The 21698-nt window shown below is 39.7% G+C and overlaps 1 protein-coding gene across 1 annotated transcript in view; it reads left to right on the top strand.

Moving 5' to 3' along the window:
• Nucleotides 1–21698, top strand: part of POLA1 (DNA polymerase alpha 1, catalytic subunit) — a 280884-nt gene that overhangs the window by 204623 nt on the left and 54563 nt on the right. The window contains exon 36 of the mRNA XM_090264342.1: nt 13854–13950. Within this exon, the coding sequence (XP_090120468.1) occupies nt 13854–13950 (97 nt within the window). The remainder of the gene's footprint in view (nt 1–13853; nt 13951–21698) is intronic.

Raw genomic sequence — 21698 nt, 5'->3', positions numbered from 1 at the left:
CGATACACCCAATGTGTTGGTGACTCAGTGAGGTGTGGGGGTGGGGGCGGTGACAAAAGATTTGAGAGAAAGAGACCTGATGGAGCTTCAATTGCGGCACTTGTTACAGTTGTTGAGGATTACAGAACAATTAGAGCCAGGAGCAGTGCCAAAGAAACAAGACACTTTTTCATGTCAGTGCAACCTGCCAAGGCCTCAAATAAGATGCAGGCACAATGTAGCCTTGGCAACTAAGGAATGGTTCATTGTTGATCCTTGAACTTACTGTTCAACAGACCTCAGATAGAGTATGATAGAGCGTGAAAGATAAGACAGAAAAACAAACAGTGGAATAGGATCTAAATCTGTTGAGGCTGGAATGAAGCGTATCCCAGGAGCCTGAGGACAATCTGTAAAAAGGGAGAGAGACAAAAAATTAAAAAGAGAACTGTCATATGACCCAGTCATCCCACTTCTGGGCATTTACCTGGAGAAAGCTAAAATACTAATTTGAAAAGACATATGCAGCCCTGCGTTCATAGCAGCATTATTTCTAATGGCCAAGACATGGGAGCAACCTAAGTGTCCATTGATAGATGGATGGATAAGGAAGGTGTGCTATATAAACAGTGGCGTATTACTCAGCCATATGAAACAATAAAATATTGCCATTTGCATCTACACGGATAGAACCTAGAGGGTATTATGCTAAGTGAAGTAAATCAGACAGAAAAAGACAAATACCACATGATGTCGCTTATACGGGGAATCTTAAAAAACAAAACAAATGAACAAACCAAACAAAACAGACTCATAAATACAAAGAACAGACTGATGGTTGCCAGAGGGGAGAGAGTTGGGGAGATGGGTGAAAAAGGTGAAGGGACTAAGAAGCACAAACTGCCAAGTTATAAAATAAGTCACAGAGATGTAGTGTAAACAATGGGGACTGTCGTCAGTGATATCGTAGTGACTTTGTACTGAGACACAAGGTTACTAGACTTACGTGGTGATCACATTGTAAGGTATATAAATGTGTTATATGCCTGAAACTAATATTATAGGTCAACTAAACTTTTATGAAAAGGGGGGCAGGTAGACATCGTTAGTGGGATATATTATCGAAGGGCTTCTGATGCTTTGAGGCCTAGAGGTATTGAGCCTGGCCACATTATTTGCTTCTGTTTTTTCTGATTTTTTTCGAATATTATTTCTGAAGTCTCAAAGCTTTTTTGAAAAAAATTATAGGAAATTACTGTTTCCTTGCTTTTCGGTGAAAATAGGTGAGAGAGAACACATTCACGGCTTTTATTCCGAGGACAATTTGTCAGTTTGAGTTTTGTTTGTTTTTACACTTCTCTGTCATGGTTTGGTTTCCTATTGAATGTAGAAGGTAGCCTAGGTGAGTGTTCAGTAGGAGAGATCAGGTCTTGAATGCAAGCAAGCCTAGTTTCTAATTTAAAAATTGTTTCATACTGTAATTTCTAATGCATTCTAAAAAGAAAGGGTAAGGAGCAGGCAAACTACTTTTTGTTGGCCCTGTTTTTGCCGTGCCAGTATCAGTTTAGCAAATTGGGTGAATTTAGACAAGGAATTTGTGAATTACACGTGCATGTACATTAATATACTTCCTTTGTTACTGCTTTTTTCATTTTCTATCAATATTAACTTGCTGACATTTGAAAGATATTCCTACAATGACTTGTTATTGAATGGCTCCTTATTAAAATATCATGGGACATCCATGAGACATTGGGTGTATAATGGGTTTTAGGAACTAAATTATGTTAATAACTGCCTGAAATTTTCTACAGAAATTCTAAACCATTGGACTCCACTAAATGATCTCTCAGTGGGAAAATTCCTTTTTCTTATATTATGATGGTAGCTAGTTAGGATAGGAAGTCTATGGCCTTAGAGCCTAGCAGCCATGTTGGGAGTAAGACATATGGATTTAGTTTATTGACTGAACTGGCTAGGATCGTATAACTGTCAAACATAGTATGACCAATAGAATTGAATAGTAACAAGAATGGAGTCTTTAACTAATGAAGTAAGAGGACAAGGAAAAGGCATAAAAGTTAAATCTCCCTATGCCTACTGTATTTCTCTCTTCTATCATGCCATCAATTTATAAAACACATCACTAATTTAGCAGTAGCTTTTCAAGGAAAAAGAAAATCGTTAGCAAGGATAACAGTTATAAGAGAAATCTTTGTTTCAGGAACATTAAAATGCAATAAGTGTCTCTAAATCAAGGCAAGGATATTATTACAGAGTATTACACTTAAATAACAGCTAAGGTGAATGGAGTGCAGACCACGTGCCACACCATACCCTTGTGCCAAATAGTCTATATGGGTTATCTTACTTAATCCTCACAACACTCCTATGAGTGTTTTGCAGGTGGGGAAACTGAGGCTTGGAGAGGTTAAGTGATTCATCCAAGGACTCTGCCTACAATACATATCAGGATGAGGATTTGAAGCAGAGTCTGCCTGACTCCAGAAGCCACACAGTTAACCACTGTTTTCAATATTTACCCTTTATCATTAATGTCAGACCTTATACCAAAAAGAAAAATTAAGAACAGTCAGTAAAGGCCTCTCCCCCAAAAAAGAGAAGGTATCATTTCTTGAGTACTCCTCAGCATCATTTTAAAAGTTTATTGTTATGTATGTGAGTCTATAATATCCTATGAAGCTATCAGTCACTTTAAAACTAGCCCTGGCCAGGTAACTCAGTTGGTTAGAGCATCATCCCAATATGCTATTTGCAGGTTGGATCTCGCGTCAGGGCACAACAATCAGCCAACAAATGCATAAATAAGTGAATCAATAGCCTTGGCCAAATGGCTCAACTGGTTGGAGCGTCGTCTTATACACCAAAAGGTCGTGGATTCGATTCCTGGTCAGGGCACATACCTAGGTTGTGGGTTCAATCCCCAGTCAGGGTGCATACGGAAGGCAGCTGATCGATGTTTCTTTCTCACATCTATGTTTCTTTCCTTCCTTCTCTCTCTCTAAAATCAATAAACATATCCTTGGGTGAGGATAAAAACTAATAATAAGTGGAACAACAAATTGATGTGTGTCTCTCCCTCCCTCCCTTCCTCTCTTTCTCTAAAATCAATAAAAAATAAACTATATTCATAACTAATTTGTCTTATAGCTTATAAGGTGTATAACCTTATTATATAGACTGACATATAACGACTGGAAGAAAACAAAGACTGTAGAGATACATTAAGAGCTTGTTGTAGCCAAATTTAACCAAGAAAGGATTTCAAGTAAATGTATACTACCTATTGTTTTAGGCACCATTGTAACCATTTTCTCTATTTAAACTTTTAATCTGCACCATAATTCTATGAGTTTTATAGATGAGGAAACAGAGTGGTTAGATGACTTGTCCCAAAATCACATACCTGCCAAGGTGTAGAGCCAGGACTTTAACCTTGTCTGATTCCGGAGTCTGTGCTCTTCATCACACTTATACTACCTCATTTCATATATTCACATTTAATAGTTGAACATACCTTGGCTTTACTTAGCAGCTTCTTCTAAAGAGCCTATGCCGCTGGCTTCCTCATCCTCCCTATGCCAGAATCTTGGGAGTCCTGAGATATTTATGATATCCGTATCCTCAAGGAGATTACAGGACCTTAAACATAACTGACATATTAGTCACAAAAAGATTACAAGCGAGGCAATATTGTCCTATTTCAGCCTATTGAAGGGGTAGAAATTAAGACTTTATTTCTTTACAGTAATTGGTACTGAAGTGTTACCCGACCCCCATCTTGGGTGATGTGTGTTTATTCAGTTGGTTACATACTTTTCTTTAATTTTTTAAAAAGAGTTTATTTATTTTTAAAGAGAGGAAGGTAGGGAGAGATGTGCCAGAGAAACATCAATTGGTTGCCTCTCACACGCCCCCACCTGGGGACCCGGCCTACAACCCAGGCATGTGCCCTGACTGGGAATCGAACTGGCAGCCCTTCTGTTTGCAGGCTGGTGCTCAACCCACTGAGCCACACCAGCCAGGGCAGACTTTTCTTTAGAATTATGAAAGCATACTGTTTGGCTTTGACTCTTGAATGAAGTTCACCAAAATTTAAAAAGAAAAAAAAAACAGTAAAGTTCTTCCAAGTGCCTGTCTGGTTTATTTCAGGAAACTTCCCAAAGGCTAGTGTTCCTAGCTAATAAAGTTACAGGACTAGCAATTGCTTAGCACTTGCTGTACAACAAGTACTGACACTGAGCTTTCATACATTCACTTATAAGAGTGCCTTGAGATGGAGTCTTTTCCCCGTTTGCAAATGAGAAGATAGGTTGCTTGTCCTCTTTGACCCTCAGTTTTTTCATTTGTAAAGCCTAAAAGGAAAGCTTCCTTGTGTTCCAACAGGCTGAGAATTTGCTTGAGTATATACACAGAGGTCTGTGCAGATCATAAACTTTACTTGTAACAACTCAAATTTTGACATCTTTCCGATCAAAGTCACAGTTTCTAGAACGTGCTGCTTAGAATGAAGGTGGACACAAATTCTAAAGTGAAATTGGCACAGTTAGACCTTGGGTCTCCAGTGCAGCAACGATACACATTAGGAAGCATTTTACTTGGCGTAGTCAATTTCTTCTCGCAGCCTCCACCTCTTGCCCCAAGCCCAGTGCCCTTTGCTTTGGCCCTGTGCTCCAGCCACTTTGACTTATGGTAGCTTAACTGCCTAAGTGAGGTGTACCAGGTGCCTATGAATGGACTGCTTCTCTGGTCCACTAAGCAAGTGTTTCAGGTTGAAAACTAGCCACAAAAGAACCGATTAACACGCAGAACGGCAGAGTTGAAAGCGCGTGAATGAAAAGTGGCATATTAAAAAGATCAAGGGGCTCGGGCACTGAAACCTGAGGTCAAGTCTTGGCTCTGCCACTTACTAGCCATATGACCTAGGGCAAGTCCCATAACCTCTTTGAGTCTCAGCTTTCTTATCTGTAAAATGAAGATAATCAGAATAGCTAGTTCATTTGTTGAAGATCAAATGGGAGAAAGCATAATGCAAGGGAGATTGATCTGAAAACTAGAAAGTGTCAAATGGATATTAATACCTCATCCTAAACTTCATTATGCCTCTCCTTTAGCATAGTGTGATTTAACACATATATAGCATTCAAGAAACCCCTGTCATTTTAAAATAGCATGAATATATGGATTTTAAAGTTTTTACCTCAATTAATCCTACACCAGTATTTTATGCCAAGATGTGAGATGTCATTTGGCAATAAAAATCTGTAGCCTTCTTGATTCTAGCTATGAACTGTCATTCTAATTTTGACTGCACCAGTTTTTCTAAAAGCTTTCAAACCGACCACAACTACCCCATTCAGTGACCAGATCTGGGATCATGGACTTTACCTTGATGAGCTCTATAAAATAAGGAAAGCAATTCTAGTCACCCCCCGACGCCCCCAACCTCACAGAGCTGTTGTGAGGGTTGAATGCTTTGGAAAACTTAATATTGCTATACAAGTGAAGGGACTTGAAAAAAAAATGAGTGTGGTTATCAAAGGCCTCTCAGTGTAGTGTCACTAAGACACACAAATAATTCTGTTAGAAAAAAGGAAGGTAACATGCAACTGTTGACATTAGGCAACAGTTATTAAGATATTAGAAAACTGATCCAACATTCTAGATGTTAGTTTTGCCTTTTGTGTGTGGGGGGGGTGGGGTAAAGGTGGGTGGGAAATGGTAGACAATTTTTATTTTAACAAGATAGATATATTTGGGTGAATTGCCAGGGAAGAAGAAGCAGTGACTCCTTTTGTAAATAAAAAATCAGAGTCGAGTTGTAGTTTTCAGTTTAGTTTAGATCTGGGAAGAAACCTGAGAAATAATCTAATCCAGGAAACCGTCTTTTCCCAAAAAAGTCTTAAATGTCTTAAAATTTGGTATGTATACATGCAAATGTGCCTATTTTGACATTTTTTACAATGAATATACTTGTATATTTTAATCAGTGACGTCACAATCAAACATTTGGAGAAGCCTCCTAGGTACACTGATGGGACACATTTGAAAAACACTAATGTAGCTCTACTCATTAATACCATAGATATGGAAGTTGTTAAAAGTATAATCTACAGAGTCTCATCCTGTCTCCGCATTTTGCTTCTTGGTATGGTGGTATTAATGACATTAATGAATCTGAACACAGTTGACTACCTCAGTACTTCCAGATTTCAAGGGTTTCTCCTACTTAAACATAAATAAATGTTTCTAGGCCATTTTAAGGTTCCAGTGGAATCCAAGGTGTAAACCTTTATTTTTATATGATTGTTTCTTCTGGCTTGAAATTTGTGTTTACATTTTTCATCGTACTGTCAATACATGCTTATAGCTTGAAATTTGTATTTACATTTTTCATTGTACTGTTACCAAATTCAAATCTGTTGAGTATTTATTTTTTTTGGCATATGGTTAACCTAGCTATATGGCATTTTAAGAAAAAGAAGGAATACTTTTGAAGGGAGGGCAGTAAATTCAAGGTAGAGTTCTACAATTGTCCTCAGTCCCATTGAAGACGTCATGGCCAATATTTGGATATTTCAACATCTGCAGTGTTAAAGCCAGCCCGGTCTCCTAAGATGGAAATTGCCATGTGCAGAATGCGACCAGTGGCACTTCCCCTAAAAAAAATAAATTACCCGAAATTTGCAGCACATTCATATTCAATTTCATCACAGCAGATGCTCATTAGTATGTTGTTATTAATTGGTATTCACTTTAGGTTTTGTTTAAAATGAAGATAATAATTAGGTTTTAATTACTGCATCATTCGTGGGGGGGGGAGCGTTGTCTATGGGGAGAGGGAAAGAATGAAATGCCTCTTAACACACTGAAATATTTCCTGATGCTTATTCAGCAACGTGTGTGGCCAAAGACTTTGAAAAATAACTTCATCTTTACAAAAAAAAAAAAAAAATAGAACTGGGGTTCTGAAATGAAGAGATTGCTGTGTGTGTGTGTTTTTTTAAAGCCCATCGTTACCAAGAATCCGCTGAAAATTGTCTACTTGATGGACATACTGAATCAGATGATAATGTGCACTACCCTTCTTCCTAATCAAATTACCAAAAAGACTTCTTGGAAAAGTAACCCTCACAAGTAGCTGATTAATGGAGTGCTGGCAATATTTTGTATTAGAACTAATTGAAGTAATCCAAATAAGTTATTTCTGTAGCCTATGGAAATAATTTTCTTTGCAAAGAAGTACAGTGGAGTTGGCAAACCAGTCTTTTTTTTCACCCGCTATTGTTCCATATTTGCAAAATAGCTAAGGTAATATAGATATTCAAATAAAATGGCTAGCAAACTAATTTAATTGTGTGGCAGGGAACACAAGAAAGCTGCTTATCTCAGTCTTTTCATAATCAAGACTACTAATTTATATAAGCCCTAAAGGTGTATGGAAATTTAGGGGCACTGGAATTCTAAAGACATATCTTTATTAAAACACTAGAAATAGCAGTTTTTAGTGCATTCATTAAAAAATGGGACATTCGCATTCAACAAAAGGTTGCAGGTTCGATCCCCAGTTGGGGGATACACAGGAGGTAACTGATTAATGTTTCTTTCTCTCTCCACCTCTTCTCTCTCTAAAATCAATAAAAACATATCCTCAGCGAGAATTAAAAAGAGGGGGAGGAGCCATTCTTACTCAAGAGTTTAAATGTATTTCTTAGACAAAGGTTCCTAGAACATCTCTCATGGACATGGCATTGGGTTTTCCAAGTATATATTATATAAAATCAGCCCTCCAGAAACTTACAGTCTAGTTTGGATTTGTCATGTATCTGCTGTGTACTGGGTGCCAGTCATAGTGCTGGGTGCTTTCCATGTGGTATCTTGTTATAGTTACAACATTCCCGAGAGGTTTATTAGCCTCATTTTAACTGATGAAGAAATTGAGATGTGAGTAGGTTAAGCAGTGTGTCCAAGGTTGCCGAAGCCTTTAAGTGGTAAAACTAACTTTCAAACCAGATTCAGTCTGACCCCAAAGTCAGAACACCAGGAGGAGATATATATAGGAAACATTAGAAATCATTTCAAGAGACTAGTAATGTATCACTAGGCAATATGCTGAGGTTCAGTGAGAGGTGGGAGACAGGCCATGTGAATGCCTGCCTTCCACACACATTCACTTGAGAGCCAGCTGTACGACTGGCCCTGGCCTGGGTGCCAACAGTGCAGAGGGGAATACACATGGCCTCAGCCCCTCAGGAGCTCACGTTCTGGGAGGTGCGAAAGTGATCAAAGCGGTGAGGACAACCCGAACCTACAGTCTCTGGGCCGGAGGGATGTGGGGAACCATGGGGACCCAGAGGAGAGGTGACTGGGTCAGGTGGAGAGCGAGCAGACTGAAGCTTGGAGACAGAATGGCTTCCCAGATGCAACTGTGAGGTCTGATGAGGCAGGTAGAAACCAAGCGGATCTTTAGGCAAGGCTGGGAGGCTGGGCCTCAAAGGAGCAGAATTACTGGGGCCGGGATGCAGAGGAAGGTAAGAGCACAGGTCCTGCCTGTCTGGAGCAGAGGCTGCTAAAGAGCAGGATGTGTATGTGGCCAGGCTGATGGTTGAGAGCATATGGAGAAAGAACCCGAGAGTGGGCCTTGAGGGGCTGGAACGCCATCCGGTAGATGGTGAGGATGCTAGTAGGGATTTTTCAGCAGAGGCAGTTTTCCATTTCTAGACATGTAACGTCATGGTCTATCAGTGCCAGCAGGGTTTAGAGTTCTGAATCTGCTTCACGCTGTGATGCCTAGAGTGAATTCTGTCTTCACCTTTTGCAAAGTAATGGGGTTTAATATTTAATACACCATCATTGTATTTTAAAATTATAGTCAATGTGGGTTTATTTGTGCCCGTAGCAGAAGAAGAATGATGTTTAATGCTCAAAATGTACTTTGGGGGCAGCCCATTTTCCTTCCTGATTTGATATTGTTCACGCTTACACCAAGTGAATTTGATTTCTATGAATATATACCAGTTGATGTGAGCATGCAGGCCTTGGATGTTCTAGGTTGTACGAGGAAAATAAACTTGAGTCTAAGATTTGCCTGTGGATAATCTCTAGGGTCATGAGCCCAACTCTTCATACCTCAAGGAATTTAGTTCAGGGGCAAGTTACGTTTACTTTCAAGTTGATAAAAGAGGTAGTTTTAGCTAACTTTTGCTTTGTCCCTATAAATGGGGGGGGGGGCGCTGCAGAGACTGGTTACATTGCCATACCAGTCAGTATCTTAGAAAGCTGAAGGATTGTGTGTTGTCAAAGTAGTTCAAAAGAAAGTCTGTTGAAAATGGATATGAAAACCACATTGGAAATGGTTTGGCAGTTCCTACTGAAGTTGAGCATTGGCTCATTCCTAGGTATTGTAGTCAACAGAAATGTACACGTATGTGCTTCAAAGACATGTACAAGAAGATTCACAAGCAGCACCATTTTTTAATAGCACCCAAACTGGAAACTACCTAAATGCCCATCAACTGTAGAATGGATAGATTTGGATATATTCACTCAGTGGAATAAATACTCCATGGCAAACTCCTGCTCCATATAACAACATGTATGAATCTTGCAAATATAATGTTAAGCAAAGAAACCAAAGAGAAAAGAGTGCAAACTTTATGATTCTGTACACATAAAGGTGTGTGGATTTTTTTTTTAAGGCAAATCTATTGTTATCCTTAGGGGGAAGATAAGGAGTAGCTGGGAGCTGAACAGGGAGGGGGAGCCTCTGGGATACTGGTATTGTTTTGTTTCTTGTTCTGGATGCTTATTACAGAGGTGCATAAAGCTACACACTTATTATTTGTGCACTGTTGGTGTGTACATTATAATTCAACCAAAAGAACAAAAAACTAAAGTGCAAATCACATTTAACACAGCCCTGTATTTATGTAAGGGAAAATATATCCTCTGCTAATCTTGAAATAACTTGCTTGAACAAGCAAGCATCTTCGCTCAAAAATGGTTCTCAGAAAAACTTAGGCTGTTTGGTTAGCATAAATTTTTCATGTCAAGCCAGGTTGGAGTGATCAGAATCCATGGTTTTGAAAGTATCTCCAATTCCGGTAATATGTAGCACAGAGATTCTCATCTGAGACTACCCCCTAGAGCTAAATGGTAGCCCTTAAAAAATGCCCACCCCAGCCCTGGCTGGTGTGGCTCAGCGGCTTGAGCTCTGGCTTTCAAACCAGAGGGTCAACGGTTTGATTACCAGTCAGGACACGTGTCTGGGTTGCAGGCCAGGTCCCCAGTTGGGGGTGCGCAAGAAGCAACCACACAGTGATGTTTCTCTCCAACCACACATTGATGTTTCTCTCCCTCTCTTTCTCCCTTCCCTTCTCTCTAAAAATAAATAAATAAAATCTTTTAAAAATACCCACTCCAGCATTCTACCCTGCATTCTGAGTCAGGGGTGCAGTATTGTTTAAAAGCTCCCCAGGTGATTCCGATGTGCAGCTAGGTAAAGGTCCACTGATCTAGAGCCAGATCAGAAATCTCAGGAGAGAGACTGGGGAATATAGATAAGTGGGACCAGAACTACCTTTTCATCTGTGAGTACTTTGGCTTGGAGAGAGGATCAAGGTTTGCATTGTTTCTAATATAATTTGATTACGGGAGTCAAAAAGAATGAACAGAACCAGTGGCATTAAAGCATTGTCCTTTTGCCTTCATTTCTCCCACAGTATTTGCTAAGTGCTGCCTCTGAGCCAGGTATATCAAAGCAGAATTTCTTCCCTGCCCCTACGTATGTGTGTATGTGGCCCACAATTATTAGTCCGTTAACACTCTGACAACTAACTTGAATGCAGAGCATGATACACACAGTAGCTATTTCAGCTCAGCATTGTCCTTATAAATCACAATCGGCCACTTTGGTCCATGATGTTCTAACTCGAAAGGAAGACTGAAAGAAGCCTAGGCCCCGTGTTGAGTGCAATTTTCAAGGAAGGAGCAAAAAATCGAACATTTTAAACCAATAAGTGAAGCTGGAGAGTGAAAGAAATGTTAAAATATCATCTTATTTTCTTGAAGTATTTTCCATCCAATCTTGCGCAGTCAAAATGAGCATTTAAGTGTAGGGGAAAAAACTCGCTGAAGATCTCAGAGAAGACTAGAGAGTGTCAGGTTTCTTGATTAGAAGAATTTATCATCAAAGGCAAAAGAGAAAAGATGGTAATGATAAAAAAAAGACAAGGGCCCCCCTAGTGATCACAAATTAATGGTGCAAAATCAAGAAAACAAAAGTAGGTATTATTCTTATTCATTTAGACTGTAGTTTTCTTCATTTCATGTGTGTTCTTTAAAACCACTTAATTTTATTTGACATTGAAAATCTAATAGGGCCTTTTGTTTTCAGCCAGTTTACTAATTGCAAAATATGTCAGGAATCAAAAGGGCAGGAGGTGTTGGTATATTTTTTAAAAATATACAACTCCTTTTAAATTTTTCCCCCTATTTTCCTTATCCATTTAGGCAGTGACTTTCAATTAGCCTGCCTACTAATATCAGGTCACTAAACTCCATGGCTGACGCTTTATTCCTTCATGTGGGTTGTCACTCGTTTGCTTCAGTTGGCTGGCAAAGGTTGTTGTATATCCATTACCAGCAACACAGCACTTTGCATTTCTGAATTGACAAGCAGCTATATTGACCCAGCGCTTATTATGGGTCAACAGCTGCGTTAACCAACGGAAGGACTGAGGGGCAATTAAAATGAATTGGCAAAAATATATCTTCCTAATTTACTCCAATTTGTTATTTATGCTAACATTGTATGGCTTCTATGGTGACACTAAACAGAATGGACCCAATAATGGCAATTAACATAAAAATATAATGGCTAATCAAATTGACAGCAACTGTTTCTCATCATCTCGACACACAATACATTATCAAAACAAACTATTATGAAGGAGGTAATTTCAGTGTTCTATTCAACCTGCGGCATGTGTGCAGTCAGGGAGATGTGTACCCGCAATTACTGCTGCATCTAAAAAACTAAACAAATAACTTAATCGCTGTCGTCCTCCTTTTTTCCCCCCAGGAAGCAGTAATCAGGATTCGCTAAAAATAACCGGTGTATAATAGTATAATGATGATGCGTATTGTAGAATAGCTAATAAGAAATAAAATGGGCTTCTAGGTGTATACTTTTTAAAATAGGTTCAGGTAAAGAAAGGGAAACTCGTGGAAGGAATGCACACAGAAAGACAATAGCCCTAGCTGATGAATAGTTCCGTGTGGGTTATTCCTGCAGCCTAATATTTATTGATGCTTTGTAATGGCTAAAGAAATTTAAAATACACCAAATGTAGTAACACATTTTATAGTGGAGTTAGCAGGAAACTCAATCCTTGAGCTGTGGGAACTGAATTTCAGTTACTTCTGTACCCAGTTGAGATGACTCTAGTTTTTCATCATTGGTACCCAGTTAGGATCCTTGGATTTAATACTTGGTTACCCAAAGAGATTCCCTTCAAAACTACTGCTGTTTCCATATCCAGTTATAGCTAGTGGTTTTCTGTAAGTTCCTACTTAGATGCTAATCTGTGGGTGCCACCTGACCCTGCTGCATGGATTGTACAGATGTCTTGGTTGTCATGGTCATTCATGAATCATTCATTTCATCCAACATCATTAGAGTGGTGTGAGTTAGCTGTATGTCCACTGTCACTGGTACCCAAACTGGCATGCAGCAGGTGCTCAATTGCCGTTGGTCAGATGTCATGTTCATCCAGGGCAGCAAATGAGAACTGTTAATGTGTTTGTCATTGGAGCTTCTCATTTGAGAAGTTTTGAGGGTTTTGTTGTTTCACCTTGGTAGAACAGCCCCACCTCCAAAGGAGACACCAAAGTTCTAGCTCATTGTCCTCCAGCATATGGGTTTCCCCAAGTATCTAACCCCATAGGAAGAAGGAAAGAAAGTTTGTAGGGCGGTCGATTTAAAATAAATAAAAGCTCATTTGAATGTGATTCACCAAATAGTTCTCACTTTAGTTGTTAACTTGACTGTGTGTGTTTTTCACCCTCTCAGGGTGAGGTATAGTTGCTTACAAGCATACACGGTGGCTCTAGATAACCTCAGGAATGTCAGCGTTCAGTGTATGTTTGCTGAATGAATAAAGGTTCACACACATCTCGTACGATTTATGGAATTAGAACTTGCCGGTGTCACTCAACATTTTTGACGTGGGTAGGATGAAAAACCTTGGTTATTTCATTTCACGTGGTGTTTGTCAGAGGTTATATGTTGCCCACTCACAATAAGCACAGACCAAATGGTCAAGACGTTCCTCAAGTCTGCTCTTAATTCATCATGTTGTGTCTGTGAGCCAGTCCCTGGCAGAGGTAATAGATTGTTGCCACAAGTCATAAGATTGGGCTTATAGTATAGAAGTACATGTTAAACAGTTTTCAGAAATTGTTTAACTTCCTGCTAGTATGGACAGGTCCCTGTTAGGAAGCACAGTACTACTTTACCCAGTTAACAGTGTGGATTATCGAGGCTGTGTAGGAATTTGCAATTTGACAAAATCAGTTTTTTGACAGCAGGGGTAATCGGTCTGCAGCTTCACAAGTAGTAATCTATGATCGAAGTGGCAGGATTTATTCTGAACTATGAATGGTATGTATGCTATATGAGGGGGACAAACCATTGGTATGATTCTCCTCTTTTTCGTGACCCCCCCCTTCTTTTTAAAACCAAAAAACCTTGATGTGGAGGTTGAAATTAAGGAATATACTCTGTTGAGACTGATCTCTGTCACTTCCCCCTCCATGATAGTAGTATTCATTTATTTTCTCTTCTATTATAGTATTCTGACAAGTCCCTGTACACCCAGCTGTGCTTTTACCGGTACATTTTTGATGTGGACTATGCACTGGAGAAACTTACTACTGATCATGAGAAAGGTACGTTAAAATACTGTAATTACCTTTGAGTTTAAAGCGGAAATTTGCATCATAAAAGCCAGACCTACTGTGTCAGGCTGTTCACACAGCATCTCTCTGCTGTCTCTGAAGCAGCCGTGGGGGCCGTTGTGAGCACAGGCATCCCCTGCCTGAGGGGCGGTGGCATAGGAATCCCCAGCTTTGGCCCCCACAGCCTGTGTCACATTGTTCTCTAGTAAAGCGGGGCTTTGGGGGAGTAACTATACTAAAAGGACTCTTTAAATGCTATATTTTGAAAATGCTATTTTCTGTAGAGTTTAGTAATTGTAATAAAGTAAGCATAGGCAACGTGATCATTGGACCTGCAAAAACCAGATATTACCACAAAGAAATAGATCTGGAGTACGTTCACTAAAAGCCTAGGCTCACTTTGAAAGAGAGGGGTGGAGTGGAGTTCTTGTTTTTTTTTTTTTTGTTTTTTTTTTTGGACCCCGTCGTATGAGAGCAGATAGTTGCCTCAGCCCGGGTGATCGGCGGCTGCCTATAACCTTCACATAGGACTTGCAGCAACTGCGGGGCTTAATGGGTCTGGGGAAAGCTTTGTTACATAACTTAAAGTATTTGAAAATGTCATGACAAGTGCATGTGTTTTTTCTTTTTTTCTCTCTACCTGAAAATCACATTGACAACTGTTCTGTTACCTGTAAAAAAGAAAAAAAGGCAAATTGACACATTTTTCTTATTAGTTACCTACAGAGTTTACATGTTGTTTGTCAGTGAATATCAATTCAACAGCTTGTTGGTCAGTATTAGGGCTGGAGGCGACCTCAAGAGCACATAGAAACCTACAAATACTGCTGGATTTCCTCATGTAAGAGTCCCCGTGCTGCCCTTGATTTGGTTTTAATTGTTTTCACTTTTCGTCATAATTGACTCCTGTTACCCTATCTACAAGATGGATAGAAATTATTTTTTTAATGCCTTGACTTAACTTGGTTTTGCTGTCCTTGACTAGAACACTTTGTGACCGATGCAGGAGTTGGTTCTGATATTAGTGACTTGTTTTTAGATGTTCAAGAAGAGCTCCACAACATATTTTCAGTCACTGAGTACAATTTATATAGAGAAAACATTCCTTCTGTCCATTAATAACTAGGTTTTTACACTTCCATTCAGGGCTGATATGTAGCCCGTGTTTACTTGCAGTATTATTAATAGCTGTTTCTCTTTCCCCCAAGGACGTTTCCTTAAGGTGTTATGAGTTGAGAGAATTAAGCACGGATTCTCTGATGAGTATATTGTCTATTTTTGCCAACTTTGTTACCTTTTTCTGGGCATTGGTATAGTAGAACTTGTTTCTCCCTTTGCTTCTTTCTAAATCTAGCTGTCCCAGGTTGTTTCCTAGCTATTCTTAGACTCTGGGGGGCTAGACTCCTCTTCTAGACATCTCCAAAATTCTTACCTGAGGGTCTGAATCAGTCTCACGATCAGCAGTTTTCAAAAGTCTGATGACTCTTGGAGTCACGTAGGACTGATCTGGAAAGTCACTGACGACTTATCCTGGCTTTTTAGAGAACATTAAGAAGTGTACATTTCTGTCCCAGAAAGTAAGTGGGAATAGAGCAGCCACTTGGAAGCTTCTTGCTTGGCCAAAGGGGAGAGGCGTTGACAGAATCCGTGCACTCACATGATTTACTGTAGTTCCATTTCAGGTGTATAACACTTTTTGTTATTTACTCCTGATAAATACACTACCCAGGAGTTCAGGGCCAAAATGGCACTAAATAAATTATCTGTGGGTTCTTTTACATGTCAGAAGGCTAAAGACAATCAAGCAAGAGAAGGATACAAAATGTATGGACTCACGGAAGGAACTCCACACAGTGTTTCAGAGCTTTTGGTTTTATTTGTGGAATTTTAATTATTGAAGCTGTTTTCTCTTTGAGCTTCCTTCTGCTTGTTTATTATTCCTAAATCACAGTTTAGGAATGAGTGAATTAGCTGAAATGTCCTTGCTCAGGGTGTTTTTGGATCATTCCTAATGCTTAGTGGCGTTGGGGTATTAGTTAGTGGTAGGATATAAACTGAATCACCGGGTCATGCTTACCTGTGGTCCTCCCAAGTGACATCTGTAAAGCTCTCTCTGAAGAGACACCTGGGGGCATATAAAAATCTAAATTCATGGATCCTATACCCAGAGATTCTAATTCAGGTATGAGGTAGAGTTTAGGAAGTTCAGTTTTTTAGAAAGTCACCCAGACAGTTCTGACATAGAGCCAAGTCTGAGAACCCCGGTCCCGGGCACAATTGAACACATCAGTTAGATGGTTTCTGAATAAAAGAGAATTAAACACAGGTTGTAGTCCATCAGGAGTAATTGGAGGCCAAGAATATTCTTAACGGTTATTAGGCGGACATTAACAGGGGAAACTTCCAAAAATGTAAATTAATTTAACATTTTGTATTAAAAAAATCACTTCTCACTTTATAAGTTGGAGTGAAGTTGCTCTCTTCTGACTTGCTATAAAAATGAACTGTAAATCTGTGGGATCCAGAGGGCCAAATATATTTATTCCATTCATACCAAAGTGAGAACACTAGTAGATGTTAAAATCAAAAGTCCTGTGAAAAATGACAGTCGTTCCACACAGTTATATTATTGAGAATGGAACCTAAGTATCGTCTGTCAACAAGTGCCCTGGAGCTGGCCCGTGAAATATTTACCGGACACTCTCCTTTACTGTTAGTACCTAGCAACCTTTCCTTCACTGAGATTGTTTTACCATTTCCATTATAAAGCCCATATTTTAGGGGTTGTAACTGGATGGTGGTTTTAATTTTTCTTTGAAACTTGGCAGTTTGACTTGGAAAAAACACATACAAATTATCTAAAAGAGGTTTATTTATTTTTATAGTATAAAGTAGCTCTTGTCAAAGCTTTTTCTTGTGCTTTGCTTTCAAACGAAGGTTTATAGGCCATTAGTCCATTATGTGAATTAACCCCATTTGGTATTTTTCCCTTTCCTTTAAAATGGCGAAGGACTGTTACTCACTTTGCTGAAGTGTTTACTGCCTGTTCACTATAACTACATAACATTTTTAAAATCTTATTTCTGTGGGACTTTTGCATTATTATTATAACTGCTCCAGAATGTAACAAGAAGGCATAATAGATCCAGAGGAAGTTTTAGAGGAACATGGTGACAATGTATGAAGTAAAAATCCATTTCCACAATGGCAGCACATTGTGGTCCTGTATGACTGTCATCCCATGGGGCCTTAGCCTAAGTAGGGATAAATGAACAGTTTGGGGAAGACGTGGATTACTTCAAGCCTTTGCCCAGTTGTCTCAATTAAGTCTGCTTTTAAAATGCAGGAGGAAGAAGGAATCTTACTTTTTTCAACTGCGCCTTTAAAAAAAAATTATTTGGCAACAATAAACACAATACATTGTATATTTACTTTTATGTGTTCGGTGCCACCCCAGATGTCAGAGAAACAAAGGTGGCCAGTGCTCCCTGCCCTGGAGGAGCTTAGAGTCCATTGAGGACAGTCAGATTCAACAGCAGCTAAGGCTGATAAACCGCGGATCTAGTCGAATGGGTTTGGAAGTAAAGAGAGGGAGCCACTGGCCCTGGCTAGGTAGTCCAGTTGGTTAGAGGATTGTCCCAAAATGCTAAGGTTGAGGGTTTGATTCCCAGTCAGGGCACATGCAAAAATCAATCCATGAATGCATAAATAAGTGGCACAACAAATTGGTGTTTCTTTCTCTCTCTCCCCCTCTCCCCCCCTCCCCCCTTTCTCTAAAATCAGTAATAAAAACAGAGAGGGAGCCACTAAACTGCCTTTTAAAATAGACTTTATTTTTAGAGCAGCTTTAGGTTCACAGCAAAATTAAATGGAAGGTACAAAGATTTCCAATGTGCCCCCCTGCCCCCACATATACACAGCCTCCCTCATTATCACCATCCCCCTCGAGTGGGACGTGTTACAGATGATGAACCTACATTGGTACGTTATCATCCGCACTCCATGATTTCCTTAGGGTTCACTCTTGGTGTCGGACATCCTGTGAGTTTTGTCAAATGTATAATGACATATATCACTATTCTAGTATCGTACAGAATAGTTTCACTGCCCTAAACATCATCGGTGCTCCTCTTACTCATCCTCCCTTCCCCCCAACCCGTGGCGACCATTGATCTTCTTGCTTTCTCCATAGTTTTTTTTGCCTTTTCTAAAATGTTGTGTGCAGTTGACTCTAGAACAATAACACGCGTTAGGGGTGCTGACCACTCCCCCCCGCCCAGCATGCAGTTTAAGATCCACATATAACTTTTGACTCCCTCAAAGCTTAAATACTAGTTGCCTGCTGTTGACTAGAAACCTACCAATAACATAAACAGTCGATTAACACAGATTTTGTGCATTTCAAACCCCTGTTGTTCAAGGGTCAGCCCTAGTTAGAATCAGACAGTATGTAGCCTTTCCACATTAGCTGCTTTTACTTAGAAAGATGCATTTTACGTTTCCTTCGTGTCTTTTCATGGCTCAATAAGCCATTTCCTTTTAGCACTGAACAGTATTCCATTGTCTGGATGTACCATAGTTTATCCATTCACCTACTGAAAGCCATTTTGGTCATGTCCAAGTTTTGGCAATTATTAATAAAGCAGCTATAAACATCTGTGGGCAGGTTTTTGTGTGGGCTTAAATTTTCCACTCCTTTGCAGAAATACCAAGTAGAGTGATTGCTGGGTCTTATGGTAAGGGTATGTTTCGTTTTGTGGGAAACTGCCAGATGTCTTCCAAACTGGCTGACCCATTTTACGTTTCCCCTGGCAGTGACGGAGAGAGAGTGCCTCTTGCTCCACAGCCTGGCCAGCGCATGGTGCTGTCATGTTCTGGATTTTGGCTGTGCTGATAGGGGCGTAGCGGTAGCTCATTGTTGTTTTAATTTGCATGTCCCTGGTGACAGATGATGTGGAATATCTTTTCATAGGCTTATTTGCCATCTGTATATCTTCTTTGGTGAGGTGTTTTGCGCCCTCCCCCTTTTTTATCGGCTTGTATGTTTTCTTACTGTTGTGTTTTAACAGTTCTTTGTATATTTTGGATAACAGTGCTTTATTATTATTATTATTATTATACTGAATACGAACTGTTTATGTCTTTTGCAAATATCTTCTCCCACTTGTGGCTTGTCTTTTTATTCTTTGGACACTAATTGCCGTTTCACTTTGGTGTTTGAACTTTCCTTATTCCTAAAAAAACAAAACCAAAAACAGAAACACTCACTTTTTTTTTCTGGTCCTGCTCTCTTACCAGCTGCTTCTCCTCCTATTCTGTGCCATCCATTTGTAGTAAGATGGTACGTGAGTCTGCTATGCCTGCTCTAACAAAGTACCACAGAATGGGTAGCTTAGCCAGCAGAGTGCGTTTCCTGCCGGTGCAGGAGACAAGCAGCCTCAGCTCAAGGTGTCGGCAGGGTTTGCTTCTTCTGAGGCCCCTGTCCTTGGCTCGTAAATGGGCCATGTCCTCCATCTCCACGTGGCCTTCGCTCTGTGTGTCCTAATCTCTTCTTAAAGGATAGCAGTCCTGTTGGTTTAGGCCCCACCCTGGTGACCTCATTTTAACTTAATTGCCTCTTTAAAGGCCCAATCTCCAAATATAGTCACATTCTGAGGTACTAAGGGTAAGGACTTCCACCCCCTTCCCCCATTCAATATGAATTGGCGGAGGAACACAGTTCAGCCCCGAACAGATGGTCTTTGTGGATTTTTCTGTAAACCCCTTTGAACATGTTGCATTTGTCTGTGCCAGAATTGAAACACCAGGATTTAGAGCTCTGTGTTGAAGAAAGGGATTGGAGCTACAGGATAAAGGTTAGCGAAAACACGGCGCTTTAACCTTGGCCAGACGAAAAGCATCTGTTAGGAAGCTCAGTTTCTCAATGGAGTCCCTTTAGGCCTAGAAGGACTGTTCTCCAGGTCAGCCCTGTTCCTTGCAAAGGGATGCTGGCAGCCTAGAGAGCCCAGCATGCTGAGCAGTGCCTGTCAAGTTGCTCTGTTCCTTGCTCCCCTCAGCCAGAAGCCTCGCGGTCACCTCCCCTTTTGAGCTTTGTTCTCACCTGCTCACTGTACCTGTGTTTTCTTAAGCTTTTCCATTTCTTGCTCTTCTGTCTTTTCTCCATGCTGATGGTAACATCTGTAGACATTTGTTGTTTTTGTTAGTGTCACCCAGAACTGAGCTGTCCCTTTCTAAGGCACACAGGCCCTCGCAATAGCCTTATGAGGTAGCAATGGATTGCGTCCCACTGTATTGAGGAAGAAATTGACTTATGTAATATAATATAATATAATATAATATAATACAAGCCTCCTTTGCCTCCTCATAGTACCCTGGGAGCGCCATTTCCGTAAGACTTATCCTGAGTTGTTTTGACTTTTCTCTTCCACTGAGTTCATTGTATCTTGTTTATCTGTGCTTTGCCCATTGGAGCCAGCTCACTGAATTCTGTTGGAAGAATTCTTAGTGGAAAATAAGGCCACAAAAGTAATTCCAAGGATTTTGGAGGAATTAGTCCTGTGAAGCAGTTCTGTCCATGAATGGAGGGGCGGTGTGCAGTAAAATTCTAGAACCTCCTCTAGTTCTTGGCTAGACCCAGGTGTGCCATAAGTTAATGCCACTACAGTTCTTGGACATTTTCAGATCCGCTATCTGTCATTTCAACTCTTTGTAAGTGTTACTAAAGACAAGTGACATAGAGGCTCTCATTTTGCTCATGCCGAATTTGAATTGAATCTAAAGAATGTCCACTTAACTAGTAAGTGAGTCAAGCTGACTGCCCCTCACCCACACACATATAGGATCCTGTTTTCTGCTCACTGTCACCTAAATAGTACACTCATGAAGTGGCAATAATTGTATTACTTTATGGAAAACGGGAACCTAAAAGAGAGATGACAACAGCTAGTACTGAAAAGAAAAGGGATCTTTAAAAAATGGGTTTATTTATTTATTTATTTATTTATTTATTTTAGCCAGAAAATAAGACTTTTATGGAAGAAATTATGCTGTAGTGTATATGGATATTTGGAGCTTTCTAAAAGTCTCAAGACAGTTGCTTTTCAATGTTAAGGATTTCGACTTTTATTTCCTGAACTGCTAACACGAAAGCAGGAGAGTTTTATCATTGCTAGAAGTAGTACTGAAGCAAAAGGGGCAGAGAGCCCCTGGGGTCCTTTCGGATCCAATTGACGTTCTTAGAATTTACTTTGTTAAAGCCTCCCAAGGCGTTAAAAAGAAGGCTGTGTCAGAACCTATCTGGCCCAGTTCTTTTATCACTTTTCTAAGCCCATGGGTTAGTTTTTTGAAAGAGTTGTTGTTGGGTTTTAGAAATGAGCCTTTTCTCTGTTTTTAAATAACTAATAACAGGTAAAACACACACCAAACAATTCACACCTATCAAATATGCATAAAAACAAAGGTAGAAATTCACTAAGCACCCTTAAATTTTTATTCTCATAATTGTGAAAATTTTTCTTTAGAAAAATGCATTTTGAAATGGGTAACAAGCTATTTTTGTTTTCCTCATTTACTTTCAGATAAAAATGATCTGAGGTTTGTTTTAAATTTTTCCTTTGATTAGTTTAAGTGAACTTTTAGCGGAAGAAACTAACGTTGCAGTTTAGAGCATGGTTAGCTCTCTGTTTATGATTAGGAAGTGATTGTGGAAACACAATTTTGATAATATGAAAAAGTGGCCC

This window comes from Furipterus horrens, unplaced genomic scaffold (assembly GCF_987537825.1).
Source record: "Furipterus horrens unplaced genomic scaffold, mFurHor1.1.pri manual_scaffold_17, whole genome shotgun sequence".
Taxonomy (NCBI): Eukaryota; Metazoa; Chordata; class Mammalia; order Chiroptera; family Furipteridae; genus Furipterus; species Furipterus horrens.
The sequence above is the reverse complement of the archived record's forward strand: the minus strand, read 5'-3'. Positions and strand labels throughout refer to the sequence as shown.